General features: G+C 46.0%; 1 protein-coding gene across 24 annotated transcripts in view; it reads left to right on the forward strand.

Annotated features, from left to right (window-relative positions):
• Positions 1-15,605, forward strand: part of mypn (myopalladin) — an 828,299-nt gene that overhangs the window by 599,652 nt on the left and 213,042 nt on the right. For 18 of the 24 annotated variants that reach the window (XR_015079259.1, XR_015079260.1, XM_085994999.1 and 15 more), the window contains one exon: positions 7,594-7,656. The exons of the other annotated variants lie outside the window; for them this stretch is intronic. Coding sequence is in view for 16 of the 18 variants with exons in the window: in XM_085994999.1 (XP_085851125.1) it covers positions 7,594-7,656 (63 nt within the window). In the remaining 2 variants the exon portion in view is untranslated. The remainder of the gene's footprint in view (positions 1-7,593; positions 7,657-15,605) is intronic. 24 annotated transcript variants of the gene reach the window in all.

Here is a 15,605-nt window from a genome sequence, read left to right on the forward strand (position 1 = left end):
CCCCCGACCTGCACTTACCTTGCGCGCCGGCAGTTGAGCTGTAGGGCCCCGTGGAATTCCGCTCCGGGGCCTGGCCCAGCTGCCGGCGCGCTGTGCTTGCGTGTCCCAGGGGTGTAGTTAGTGCGATGCGTCCCCTGGGATCATGTGAGCCATGGGCAGCCAATTGGAGGAGGGAAAGCCCATTCATAAGATTGACAGGTAGACCTGTCAAAACTTATAAATACTACGGGCCCAAAATAGCAGTAAACCTTCAAATACATTTTTTTTTAAATTACACTTTTTAAATAAACTATAAATTACATTAAATAACTATTTTAAACAATAATTTAAATTTTTGAAAAAAATAATTTTATATTATAACGGGGCTAAAAATAAACTTATCTTGCTTTAAAGTATTTAAAAATAATAAACCTGTGGAAAAAATGTTTTAATTTTAATTAATTGACCACTTACCTTGCAAAAAGCAGGCCTTACGCCTGCTTTTTAAATGTGTAAATCCTGCAGGCTTACCCTCCCGGGAAAACCTGTAAAAAAAAACTAAGTTCAAAGCGCACGCGCAGCCGCTCCTGCGCGCGCGTTCGACCTCTGAACCTCTTCGTTCAAAGGATCGGAAGTGCCGGTTTCCCGCGCATGCGCAGTGCATGCAGGAAACCGGCAATTCCATTCAGCCTACGGGTGAGTACCCCATGCGTACTCACCCGGGGAGAGCCAAATTTCTGGGCCAATGTGTGTGTGGATCACTTTCTAATCATTAAATAACCTGATCTTGTGAACTAGGGGAAGGACAGCTCAATGCCCTCGTGGTTCACATTGCACAAGAGGAGCAGCAGTCCCATCACCACTGTGATAGGGCCTCAGGATCAGCCCCTGCATCTAAACTAGCTGTTAACTGTTTCAGCACAGCAGTTTACTTTGCTCCATCAATGATAAATGATGAGGAGCTCAGCAATGACTTCAAGTAAATTTATTCAGCCATCATTAAGCTTAGGATCTCATAAACAACGATTGTAACATAGAACAGTGTACTGTTATAAAAAGCTCATTGCAGAGCAAGCTCTGTATACCCTTAATTGTACAGGTTTCTGCTGTTTGCTATTTAGAATGAAATTAAGAGCATGTTTTTTGTAAACACATTTACCAACAGCAGAAATCTTCCCCCATTGAAAACACACCTCAGTGATAAAAAGCTTTTCCACAGAAGCAAGGCTTGAGCATCAGTCCAGCTACTTTCTGACTTAATGCATTCCATAGGAGGATGCATGAATACAGCACCAATGCTGTGAACACCTCTTATTCAGGATTTACTTACAAAGCTGGGTTTATTGTCCAATGTTTTAATTACCCGACATGGAGGCTGCTTCAGTTTCACACGCTATTACCACTATATTTGGGCATTTTCAGACGGGTGCAGTTTCTGGAATAACCAGGAATACTTTCAGGCTCTGAAAACTATGCCCAGATGCCACCATATGAAAAATCAGTTTGCCTGGACCTTTGCCTCATTTCTCATCCCTTCAGTTTAAGCCTGTGCATGTGCACCTTTCCTTATTTAGCACTCAAGTCCTGAACAGAAAAAGTGACCGTGATAATTTGCACTGCAGCAGACAAGTGCAATGTGAACTTTACAAAACATTTTTCGGAATTTCATTTTGACTAACGGGTAAATTTTCCCATCAACTACCGGGAGCATGTTTTCAGGAACTCACACATGGGTAGCCCATGATTTTCCATCCAGTCATTGAGCATCACAGCCTAGTCCAATCCTGCCCATATCCATTATTCACACATGTGCACTAAATAATGATCAGGTGTTGGAGCCCTTACCCCAGCCCAGGAGCACCTACGCCAGTTGTAGTGCCCCTGCGACAGCCATAGCTAATCAGCAAAGGCCTAGAATCATCAACAACAACAACTTGTTTTATATAGCGCCTTTAATGTAGTAAAATATCTCAAGGCGCTTCGCAGGAGTGTTATAAAACAACGGACCATCATTTGTTGCCCCTACAGGTGCATACGAGGTGCGCACGTGCCTGTAAGGGCCACGCAAGTTCCGGGTTTAGGCATGCGCTGTGTATGCGCTAAAACCCGGAGCTTGCGATCTGTCAAGGATTTTCTTGAAAGATCATCTGCATCCCCGGGAAAAGGGCATCCGCAGGCGGAGAGTTGCGCTATTTGCCCAAATTCTGCCCAGCGAATGCCCGTGAAATTCTTGCACCTGGTAAAAGCAGGCGTAAAGTAAGTTTATTTTTAGCCCCTTTAAAACACGTAAATTTATTTTTCAAAAAAATAAAATTTTGTTTTAAATATTTAATTAAATGCCATTTTAATTAATTTAAAATATGTAATTTTTTAAATGTATTTGAAGTGTAGAGGTATTTTTGGGGGTATTCCCATTCATACTTATGGGGTTTCTGTACATAAACTATTTCCTCTGGTGGGGGAATCAAGAAAGAGGGGACATAATCTTAAAATTAGAGTTAGGCCATTTAGGAGGGAAATCAGGAAGCACTTTTTCACACAAAAGGTAGTAGAAATCTGGAACTCTCTCACCGAAAAGGTTGTGGATGATGGGAGATATAGAACCGTAGAATCATAGAAATTTACCGCACAGAAGGAAGCCATTCGGAGCCCTGTGGAACCCCACTGGAAACAGCCCTCCAATCACAAACATCCGTCGACCATTACCCTTGGCTTCCTGCCAATTTTGGATCCAACTTGCCACTTTCTCTTGGATCCCATGGGCTTTTACTTTTCTCACCAGTCTGTCATGTGGGACCTTCTCAAAAGCCTTGCTAAAATCCATGTAGACTACATCAAATGTGCTACCCTCATCGACCCTCCTTGTTACTTCCTTAAAAAATTTAATCAAGTTAGTCAGACACAACCTTCCATTAACAAATCCATGCTGACTGTCCTTGAATAATCCGTGCCTTTCTAAATGACAATTTATACTGTCCCTCAGACTTTTTTCCAATAATTTGCCCACTACCGAGGCTAGGCTGACTGACCTGTAATTACTCGGTCTATCCCTTTCTCTCTTTTTAAACAACGGTACAATGTTAGCAGTCTTCCAGTCCTCCGGCACCACACCTGTAGCCAGAGAGGGTTGGAAAATGAGGGTCAGAGCCTCCACTATTTCCTCTCTTGCTTCTCTTAACAGCCTGGGATACATTTCACCCGGGACTGGTGACTTATCTACTTTCAAAGATGCTAAACCCCTTAATATTTCCCCTCTCACTATGTTTAGACAATTAGGGGCTTTCAAGACTGAGATCGATAGATTTTTGTTCGATAAGGGTATCAAGAGATATGGAACTATGGCAGGTAAAAGGAATTGTGGTACAGATCAGCCATGATCTAGCTGAATGGTGAAGCAGGCTCAAGGGGCTGAATTCCCTACTCCTGTTCCTATGAGAACTCTGCTGCTTTTGCTCAAAAAGTGCCATGGGATCTTTAACATCAATCTGTGAGGGCAGACGAGGCTTTCGTTTTAATGTCTTGTCTGAAAGACGGCACCTCTAACATTTCAGCACTCCCTCATTACTGCACTGAAGTACTAGATTATGTCCCTGGAGCAGCACATGAACTCGCAACCTTCTGACTCAGAAGACACAGTGCTGCCACTGAGTAAAATTTAGTCTATAAACATCTGTTCCATCTCCAAGGTATTTTTTTTACAGATTCTACTATATAACTGTAGAACAAAGTGTAATGAGGTTTGCAGGAGACAGTGCATGGCAGCACAAAATGATCTAAACATAGTTTTGCCAATTATCTGGCACAATGAGATGTGACCATATAGAGGCAACAAGTGTGACAGTGAATTAATTACCCACTGAATCTGTTTGGACATTTTGTTATGGTTTATATGTCCTTCAGGCAGTCCATGGTGCATTAAATTGCTGGACCAAGGAGCTGTGATTGCTCATGTGGTGAGCTTCTAGTCTCAGCCAGTGGAGATAATGAGCAGATGCAGGATACTGCCCTACCAAGAGGAAAGTTAACTCCTTCTACACTTTCTAACGTCTGTAGAGCAGTGTAGACACAATGGCCGGGGAGAAGCTAGTCTGCTCATTTCCTTGGTCAGAGTATGATGTATGGTGCAAATAGGCTGAAAGAAGTGGCATCAAAAATAAATCTGGATTTAGTGTGTTTGTTCATGGAACTTCTTCATTTTCAAAATGTAAATTTGTTCCAATCTGGTCAGCGTGAGAAATATATCAATAATACTGAATTAAGTGAGCTAAATCAATGTTACCACAGTTCTGTGTGATATGTTTTTTACATGGCGTAGTAACATTTTCCTGTCAAACCAGGGCCATGAATCTGGGGTTTCTGCTGCCATTGTGCTCTACTGAACTGGCACTAGATGGGCAGCAGTTTATTTTAAGACAGTAGCCAATAAGCAATTTAAGAAGGTGTTCAATATTCACACCAGCCCCACGACATAACTGAGAAATTAAAAACATTAGGGGTTGAAGTAGACCTGTGAGTTTAATGCTTCATCCCTACCGAGGAGACGTTCAAGATGGTGACCAGACACCTCTGGCGAAAGAGGCAGGAGGCATGGTACAGTGATCTTCCTGGCGGTATTGATTCTTAGTAATATGAATATAAATAAAAAATATTTAAAGGGACACAGTGGGGGTGATTTTCGTGTGAACAGTAAATGGGCGGGCGCTGATGGGGCAAGCACAGCAGCTGTCTGGATGAATCGGCACAGATCCCTTCAATTTTTGCGATTGCCGAGCTGCCAGAGCGAAACAAACTCCCAATAGGCTGCTCACCAATTTGGAGGTGGGAAATTGGGTATTGAGATTACATGTCAAGGCCCTAAGGCAGCAGCCTTAAGGGGGAGAGGCATTTAACTAGAACTGCAACTACATAATATTTCAAATTCATTAAGGTGGAAAACCCGCAATTGACTGTCAGAAAAATGTATCCAAAAGAGCAGCTTAGGATTGCCTTAAGTATCACCGGAAATGTCCACCTCCCGACTTGTACCATGGTTGGTGGATGTGGAACTTTTTAAAAATTTGTTTATGGGATGTGGGCATCGCTGGCAAGGCCAGCATTTATTGCCCATCCCTAATTGTCGTTGAGAAGGTAGTGGTGAGCCGCCTTCTTGAACTGCTGCAGTCCATGTGGTGAAGGTACTCCCACAGTGCTGTTAAGTAGGGAGTTCCAGGATTTTGACCCAGCGACGATGAAGGATACGCAATATACTTCTAAGTCAGGATGGTGTGTGACTTGGAGGGGAACTTGGAGGTGGTGGTGTTCCCAAGCGCCTGCTGCCCTTGTCCTTCTAGGTGGAAGAGGTCGCGGGTTTGGGAGGTGCTCCCGAAGAAGCCTTGGTGAGTTGCTGCAGTGCATTTTGTAGATGGTACACACTGCAGCCACAGTACGCCGGTGGTGGAGGGAGTGAATGTTTAAGGTGGTAGATGGGGTGCCAATCAAGCGGGCTGCCTTGTCCTGGATGGTGTCGAGCTTCTTGAGTGTTGTTGGAGCTGCACTCATCCAGGCAAGTGGAGAGTATTCCATCACACTCCTTACTTGTGCCTTGTAGATGGTAGAAAGACTTTGGGGAGTCAGGACGTGAGACACTCGCTGCAGAATACCTAGCCTCTGACCTGCTCTTGTTGCCACAGTATTTATGTGACTGGTCCAGTTAAGTTTCTGGTCAATTGTGACCCCCAGGATGGTGGGGGATTCGGCGATGGTAATGCCATTGAATACCAAGGGGTGGTGGTTAGACTCTCGCTTGTTGGAGACAGTCATTGTCTGGCACTTCTGTGGCGCGAATGTTACCTGCCACTTATCAGCCCAAGCCTGATCGTCGTCCAGGTCTTGTTGCATGCGGGCATGGACTGCTTCATTATCTGAGGAGTTGTGAATGGCACTGAACACTGTGCAGTCATCAGCGAACATTCCCATTTATGACCTTTTGTTGGAGGGAAGCTCATTGATAAAGCAGCTGAAGATGGTTCGGCCTAGGACACTATCCTGAGGAACTCCTGAGGCAATGTCCTGGGAATGTGATGATTGAACTTCAATCACCACCACTATCTTCCTTTGTGCTAGGTATGACTCCAGCCAGTGGAGAGTTTTCCCCCCCGATTCCCATTGACTTCAGTTTTACTAAGGCTCCTTGATGCCACACTCGGTCAAATGTTGCCTTGTTGTCAAGGGCAGTCACTCTCATCTCCATTGTCCATGTTTGGCCCAAGGCTGTAATGAGGTCTTGGCGGAACCCAAACTGGGCATCAGTGAGCAGGTTATTGATGAGTAAGTGCCGCTTGATAGCATTGTCGATGACACCTTCCATCACTTTGCCGATGATTGAGTGTAGACTGATGGGACGTGAAATTGGCCGGTTTGGATTTGTCCTGCTTTTTGTGGACAGGACATACCTGGGCAGTTTTTCACATTGTTGGATAGATGCCAGTGTTGTAGCTGTACTGGAACTGGAACAGCTTGGCTAGAGGCGCGGCTAGTTCTGGAGCACAAGTCTTCAGCGCGATAGCCGGGATGTTGTCAGGGCCCATAGCCTTTGGTGTATCCAGTGCGCTGAGCTGTTTGATATCACCTGGAGTGAATCGAATTGGCTGAAGACTGGCTTCTGTGATGGTGGGAACCTCAGGAGGAGGCCAATATGGATCATCCACTCAGCATTTCTGGCTGAAGATGGTTGCAAATGCTTCAACCTTGTCTTTTGCACTCACGTGCTGGGCTCCACCATCATTGAGGATGGGGATATACATGGAGCCTCCTCCTCCTGTTAGTTGTTTAATGGTCCACCACCATTCACGACTGGATGTGGCAGGACTGCAGAGCTTTGATCTGATCCGTTGATTGTGGGATCGCTTAGCCCTGTCTATAGCATGCTGCTTCCGCTTTTTAGCATGCATGTAGTCCTGTGTTGCAGCTTCCCCAGGTTGGCACCTCATGTTTAGGTACGCCTGGTGCTGCTCCTGGCATGCTCCTCTACACTCCTTATTGAACCAGGGTTGGCCCCCTGGCTTGATGGTAATGGTAGTGTGAGAGATATGCCGGGCCATGAGGTTACAGATTGTAGTGGAATACAATTCTGCTGCTGCTGATGGCCCACAGGACCTCATGGATGCCCAGTTTTGAGCTGCTAGATTTGTTCTGAATCTATCCCATTTAGCACGGTGGTAGTGCCACACAACATGATGGAGGGTGTCCTCAGTGTGAAGACGGGACTTCATCTCCACAATGACTGCGTGGTGGTCACTGTTACCAATACTGTCATGGACATGCATCTGCGACAGGTAGATTGGTGGGGACGAGGTCAAGTAGGTTTTTCCCCTCGTGTTGGTTCTCTCACCACCTGTCGCAGGCCCAGACTGGCAGCTATGTCCTTCAGGACTCGGCCAACTCGGTCAGTAGTGGTGCTACCAAGCCACTCTTGGTGATGGGCATTGAAGTCCCGCCCAGAGTACATTCTGTGCCCTTGCTACTCTCAGTGCTTCTTCCAGCTATCAGTTCGCACATAGGTAGAATGCTGCGCTGGAGTCGAAGCGTGTCATGACCCCTATTTTACATTAATGCTTGACGCTCCCCCCATTTCAGACTGGAGCTCTGGCCAACAGGATGCAAGTCCACCCAAGAATCAGAACGAACAGCAATACAGCGGTACGTTGACACAAATAGCCACCATTTGATTTTGGTTCCACCAGTGCTCATTTTGAGTGCAAACTGTGGGGTGGGGCGCGTGGTGGGCAGCAAGTCGAAAATTGTCCCTAGTCTTATGTTAGCAAAGAAAAAAAAACTGTCAAAATGAACCATTGTTTTGTGAAAAATCCACTATGGGGTTGTTACAGTTCAGTCTTTGTCCCATACCTGTTCTCTCGTGAAAACAGTAATTGACAGTTTCTGCAAGCAGACTGGGCCAGAAATGGCTGCAATGGCTGGTTTTGCGCTGAACAACATTAATTGGACTTTTTTGCCCACCATTGATATAGCACTGTATTTATTATGTCCGTGTATAATTGAGACACAGACTGCAGGAGTTGATTATAACAAGTCTTTACTGAATGGAGACAACCTGGAAACTGAAACTACAGAAGCCTGCTAGGGCCTTTTATACAGGGGTGGTCACTGCCGGTACTGCAGTCTGAGACCAGTTATTCCCTTAAAGGTACATACACAACAATTCCTCCCCTTTTAGATAAACAGTACATAACATTCATTTAACAACTAAATAATAACTAATTACAATTACAATTACGGTTGCTAGATACATTGGTTGAAGTTAAGCAATTATAAGTTCAGTCTTTGAGGAGGCTTCCTGATTCTGTCTGGATAACACCTCTTTGGGATATCAGGTTCTTCTGGCAAGGTTGCGTCGGGATCAATGTCGTTGTTTGGTTTGTCTGCTTCCAATATCACCGATTCTGCGGTAGATGCAATTGGTACTTCGGTTTCATCGCCAGGTGTATCAGATCGTGGTGTGGAGTTGACGTTTTCCAGTGACTCTAGAATCTGGTCAGCATGGCGTCTTACAATGTTCTCTCCAATGTCCACGGTATACATTAGAGGTCCTTGCCATGTACAGATCGTTCCTGGCTGCCATTTCTCTGTGCGGTAGTCCCGGGCCAAAACTGGTTGACCTATCTTAAAACTCCTGGTCGGCCTTTCATTCATATTCTGAAACTGCCTGTTCTCCACATCTCTTCTGATGTTTGGCTTAACCAAATCCAAGCGGCATCGTAGTCTTCGATTGAAGAACATCATGGCTGGAGTTTGGTTGGTAACCGCATGTGTCGCATTCCGGTAGGCAAACAAGAAGTCATCCACCTTGTGTTGCAGGGGTATATCTTCATTACACATTGCCTTGATAGCCTTTTTGAATGTTTGAACAAACCTCTCGGCCAATCCATTAGTGGCTGGATGATATGGGGCGGATGTGTAATGCTTAACACCATTGTTCTTTAAGAACCTCCGGAACTCTTCAGACACAAACTGTGGTCCATTGTCAGAGCAAATCTGTTCAGGTAGCCCATTCCTGGCGAATATGGTTCGTAAGACTGTGATAGTTTTTTCTGTGGTGGTTGAGGACATTTTTATTACCTCTGGCCACTTTGAATGTGCATCCACCGCAATTAAAAACATCGAGTCAATAAAGGGACCAGCAAAATCAATGTGCACCCTTTGCCATGGAGATGAGGGCCACTCCCATGGATGTAGAGGGGCTTGTGGTGGGGCGTTTTGGACCTTCTGGCATCCTGTACAGCTCTTGGTCATCTCTTCGATTTCTCTATCAATTCCCGGCCACCACACAAACGCTCTGGCTAAGTTCTTCATTTTTACCCCTCCCAGATGACCCTCATGAAGCTCATTGAGCACTCTATCCTTCAATTTGGGTGGAATTACTACTCTGGATCCACACATCAAGGTTCCTCTGCACACTGACAGCTGTTCTCTTCTCGGCGAGAATGCTGGCAGCAGTGGTTCGCCATGTGCTGGCCATCCCTTCACCGTTAAATCATAGACCCAGGAGAGTGTCGGGTCATTTCGTGTTTCCTTTTCTATGTTTGCATTCGTCACAGGGAGACATTCGACTATAGTCGAGTGGAATAACTCCACTGGATCCACAGCCAGTTCTTCTTCCACCATCGGCAACGGTAGGCGCGACAATCCATCAGCATTCCCATGCTGTTTAGTTCCTTTGTACTCGATGTCATATTGGTGTGCCCCTAGGAAAAGGGACCACCTCTGTAGCCGTTGTGCCGTCATTATCGGTACGCCCTTCTGAGGGTTGAAAATGGAGACGAGAGGTTGGTGATCAGTTAGTAGAGTAAATTTCTGACCGTGCAGGTAGTGATTAAACTTCTTCACCCCCCACACCAGGCTGAGGGCCTCTCTGTCAATCTGGGCGTAGTTACGCTCGGCCGAAGTTAACGAGCGTGACGCAAAAGCTATCGGCCTCTCTGAACCATCAAGGAATTTATGTGACAGTACCGCCCGAATGCTGTAGGGAGACGCATCACACGCCAGTCTTATCAGTAGTGATGGGTTGTAGTGAGCCAATACTTCTCTTGAAGTGATTAGGTCCTTACTCTTCTGAAAGGCCCGCTTACATTCATCGCTCCATTTCCATGCTACTCCCGTTCGTAGTAGAGCGTTCAGTGGATGCAGAATTGTGGACAAATTCGGCAAAAACTTATGGCAGTAATTCACCAATCCGAGGAATGACCTCAGTTGCGACACATTTTCAGGCGCTGGAGCCTTAACTACCGCTTCAATTTTGTCAGGGGACTTATGCAACCCCTGTTCATCAATCACGTGGCCACAATACGATATCTGTTTCTTAAAAAACTCGCACTTATGGCGATTGGCTCATAGCCCATGTTCACGTAGTCTAGTGAGCACCTGCTCTAGGTTGGCAAGGTGTTCACTGTCATCTTCACCTGTCACTAGGATGTCGTCCAAGTAACACTGAGTCCCCGGAATCCCTTGCAGGACTTGTTCCATCGCTCTTTGCCATATCGCCGGAGCTGATGCTACTCTGAATACCAGTCGATTATACTGGTAAAGACCTTTGTGAGTGTTTATCGTGAGATACTTCCTAGAGGATTCTTCAACCTCCATCTGCAGATATGCTTGTGCTAGGTCAATTTTTGTAAAACGCTTCCCTCCAGATAGTGAGGCGAAGATATCTTCTATCCTTGGAAGAGGATATTGTACTGTGTGAAGGACTGGGTTCACCGTCACCTTGAAGTCCCCACAGATGCGAACCTTCCTTGGCTCCTCAGACTTATTGTTTAACGTTTTCTTCATGACAGGAATGATGGGTGTCGCCCACTCGCTCCAGTCTACCTTAGATAACACGCCTGCCTTCTCCAGATTCTCCAGCTCTGCCTCGACGGCTGGGCGAATTGCATATGGTACCGGTCTTGCTTTGAAAAATTTGGGAATTGCATTCTCCTCTATTTTTATCGAGGCGGTTACGCCTTTAAGAGCGCCCAGTTCTTGTTGAAATGCCTCTTTGGCGTCAGCTAAGATTGTTGACAATCGTCCAGGAGTGACGTCGTCATCCTTTTTACCAGCCACCGTCAGTGCCTGAATGGAGTGCCAGTCTAAACTTATCTTTCTGATCCATTCACGTCCCAATAACGGTGGTCCACCATCTTGCAGAATGTAGAGATACAATTTCCGTATTTTCTTGCCGTTGTATTCAACAGGCACCCTTATTTTTCCTCTGGGGTATACTTTTTGCCCCGTATACGTCCTCAAGACAATGGATGTCTCGCTCAAGGGTATGTGTGAGAATAGCCGCTCGTAGTCTTGTCGATTCATGACGGTTAGAGCTGATCCTGTATCCAATTCCATTTTGACTTGGGACCCTGCTATCGTGAGGGTGACCCAAATGGTTCGGTGATCCTCTTTTGCGATTACGTTGTGAAGTTTGAGACAGCTTAGTCTCTTGTTCCCGGATTCACTATCGCTCATCTGGTCTTCGGAAATACTGTCCGTCATCTTTTGTACTTTCCTGTATGGTTCCTTATTAGCCTTTTTGTTGTCGTTGATCTTCTTCCCAGACCTGCAAACTCGTGCAATGTGTCCCATCTTTCCGCATTGCCTGCATATTTTGTCCTTGGACCAGCAGTCCTTCTGGTCATAGTTTGTTCTGCCGCAGCGATAACATTTTGCAAATCCCCGTGTCATTTCGTGGGTGCCGTATTTCTGTGGCTTTTGTTGTATTTCCGCAGCTCCCCTTGCTGCTGCTTCGTACGATACTGCCACGCTGAAAGCCTTATCTAGCATCAGCTCTTTCTCTGAGAGTAACCTCTTCTGGGTTCCTTCACTCAGGAGTCCACAGACAAATGTGTCCCGTAAGGTATCTGCCAGTCCTGCTCCGAACTGGCAGTGCTTTGATAGCTTGCGTAGTTCCGTAAGGTAATCAGCATTGCTCTCATTTTTATGCTGATTTCTCCTGTGGAATTTAAATCTTTCTGCTATCAGCAGCGGTGTCGGATTTAGGTGTTCCTGTAGGATAGCAACAATTTCGTTAAAACTCTTCGCCTTCGGTTTGGCTGGAGTAATCAGGTCCCGCAATAGGCCATACGTTCTTGCGCCCATTAAATTTAGCAATACCGATGCCTTTTTCTCATCGGCTATTTTGTTTGCCTCGCAATATACCTCGACTCTTTCCACATACGTGGTCCAGTCTTCTATTGCATTATCGAAGGCAGTGATATTGCCAGTCTTTGGCATCTTGAAAATCTAAGATGGCGCCTCCCGCGCTTTGCCTTCGTCCCCGATGTATCAAAATGGCGCCTCCCGCGCTTTTCCTTCTTCCCCGCCGAGTTAAGATGGCACCTCCCGCGCTTTCCCGCCGCTGCCGCTGCTGCCAACGCTGTTGTTGGCGATTATATTTATTTTACTATCCTGTAATGGCGACGCCCTATGGTCTTCGCGCCTACCCGATCGCTGCTGCCAACGCCGCTCTCCGCGGTATTTTTATTTTTCTATCGCGCGTCAATATTTGCTCCGTTAATTGAAGAACCATTCCCGTCGTGGAGCAGACCCGCTGGGACACTTCCCTCCCTCTTCTTAGGTCGGAACGCTGCCCGGCTGCGAAGCACCGGCCGCGCCCTGTGTGCTCCACCCTCTCTCTCTCTCTCTCTTTGCTACCCGACTCGCTGCCCGGCCCCGTTGCAGAGCCACCCGATCGAGCTCTAGCCCACCGCAGCCCAGGAAGGATCAGTGCACTACCTGCCACCAGCCCGATTAGCTGGGAAACCACAGACTGGAGACCAAGCCTGGCTCTCGACAGTCTCTCCTGCACTTTTCAATTCGATGATTTGGAGGGCGGTTGCCCACGGTCGACGCCCGTTTCTCGAGTTTTTTGGATTTTTTTTTTCTCTTTCTTCTGGCTTCGACCTTCAATAACGTCGTCTGAGGTGCTGCCGAGTTGCAGGTAAGTTCGTTTCTTACTCGTCGCCAGTATTATGTCCGTGTATAATTGAGACACGGACTGCAGGAGTTGATTATAACAAGTCTTTACTGAATAGAGACAACCTGGAAACTGAAACTACAGAAGCCTGCTAGGGCCTTTTATACAGGGGTGGTCACTGCCGGTACTGCAGTCTGAGACCAGTTATTCCCTTAAAGGTACATACACAACAGTATTTGCTCCACAAATTGTTGGACCGTCGATCCAATAACAACATTTTTTAGTCTCCAGAGGATGTCCATCATGTCTCTTGTCAATTCAGAAGGCAGAAAATATTCACACTGCTAGGACACTTGTACAAACCAATTTGTAAACTGTGGTCCAAATTTATTTTCAAATAAAATTATTCACAACCAAAACCACAGACAAGATACTACAGGCCATAATCATTAATATGCACAACATACAACTACATTGGCTGTTTAAAAGTGTCTATTGTTCTCCCGGTGGAATCCACATCTGCCTGCAGCTGCCAGTAAGTTTATTTTTTGCTCCTAAGCTGCGGCATTTTAGTGGTAATGAATCCCCTTTGGGATCAATTACCTTTCTATTTGGAACTACTCATGCCAGGTCTAAGCTTTTAAGGGCAGAATGGGCGGAATTTCCCAGGGAAACCTAGGAACACCCTCAGACACACCCCTTTGATGGGTGGGGTGGGTGATAGCTGGAAGATCTGCTCTCTGCCCATGTCACTGGAATTTAAAAGAGCACTGCATATAGGGCAGAACCACGTTCCAGTCCAAATTTGTGCCCCCCCCCCCCCCCCCACCCACAATGAGCAGAAATCTTGCTTTCCTCCCTCTCCGCCCCCATGAATTTCAGGGCCACAGTTTCTGGTTGTGCATAGATGAGAAACACTTACAAAGTTCTAGCCACTTCCCATACATACAACAGCAACAATGGACAGAGGCTGATGGTTACTCTAAGATCCTTGAGGGGAAAAATTCGGTTGGTTAGCGCCTCCCGTTAGCGCCTCTGGGGGGGGCACTAATGGGGCGCTAGGAACTTAACACCTGATCGCAGCGATTTTAGCGCCGCTGGCGAAATTGACCAGTCGTTTTACGGCGGCGCTAAACACTACCACCATGATCTCTTGCACTCGCAAATCGTGACGTCAGTCAAGCGTGCAACGCCCCGGTAGCGCCCCGACCGGATATTGAGTCGCGCCTCCTGCCTTAGTGTCTGCCACTAGGAACGACAGAGGGAAACGTTTTCAAGTCGGGAAGGGGCTCGGGTATTGCTATTTAAAGGTGGGCGCTTCCTGCCTTTTCTTGTCGGCAAAATTTTTGGTTTTAATGCTGTCCTAAGGAGTTTTGGCCCTCAGCACCACTTTTGAGGTTCCTAAACAGCAAACTCTTTCCCTGGGCCTATCCATTAGTGCTTCCAACACAATTGCTTTTGAGGTCTCTCCAGGCCGAGATTCAAGGCTGCAATGAGTAGGGTGTGGCTGGCCAGCAACATGGCCCCTCCCCTTTAAGAACTGGATGGTGCCAGTCTGGCTTCCATGGTAATTGGCATCGCCTGAGCTTCGGTAGCGTTCTGAGGTAGCGCCTCGCTCCCTGATGTTTGCACCTTAAGAGAGGTGTGTTGTGCCTGATTTAGTGTTCCAATCACCTCCAGGGTCGATAGAGGCGAATTTTGCAGTCTGAGGTGATAATTAGTATCGAGCGCTAAACTTTGCGCCTGGCCGATATTAGCGCCCCAAAATGGGCGGACCCAATTTTTACCCTTTGGTTTCTAAAGATAGTTCACCCTGTGAAGTTCAAGCAATCTCTTTGATAAAGTATAATATTCCCCATCAAGTTTGATTACACTGAGCGTCAAAGCACAATGGTATCTTGCCCAATGACAGTAACTCCAGTGCTAGACCACAATTGACAATGGCCTTATTACCCAGGAAGTCTGGGGACAAATGGCCGCATGATCACAGCGGTTAATTCACAAATGTTGGAATACCCTCCATACTGATACTATTGGCACATTAGTCGCAAGCAATATTCCTGTCTGGGACACTGATCATTAAATTAGCGCTTAAAATCTACCCTACCCCTTCAAAGATAGCCTTTAACTTGACTTATTCTTGATCAAACATTTCTGGTCCAATGATGCAGACAAATCTCTGAGCAGTCATTTTAGCTTTCAATACAGCACTAGGAAACCATTTGAGAACTGGTTTACCACCACTTTTAAATAACAGATACATACGAGGTGCACTAACCTAACAGAACAGAAATTCTATTTTCATCAGAAGGGGTATTTCACTTCTCAGTCATAAAGACAACACTTAAATACTAAAAATAAAACAAAAAATGCTGGCAATGCTCAGCAGATCAGGCAGCTTCTGTAGAGGGGAGTTAACGTTTCAAGTGTACAAACTCTTTGTCACAACTAGAGTATATTACAGATGAACAATATTCAAAAAGGAACAGATCAAGGGGAAGGGAAAAAAGACATATACAGGAAAGGAAATAGAATGACCTGTAAAGTGCTTAGCTGCAAAACAGATGGTTAAATGGCAGAAGTTTGACAATAGGCAGCACAATGAGAGAAATAAAAGACATTAATGAGTAGTATAGAGTGTGTGAATAGCTAAAAGGATGGGGATGTGCAGGTGAAATGGAAG

This window comes from Somniosus microcephalus, chromosome 8 (genome assembly GCF_052327205.1).
Source record: "Somniosus microcephalus isolate GS21.2 chromosome 8, FLI_Smic_1.0, whole genome shotgun sequence".
Taxonomy (NCBI): Eukaryota; Metazoa; Chordata; class Chondrichthyes; order Squaliformes; family Somniosidae; genus Somniosus; species Somniosus microcephalus.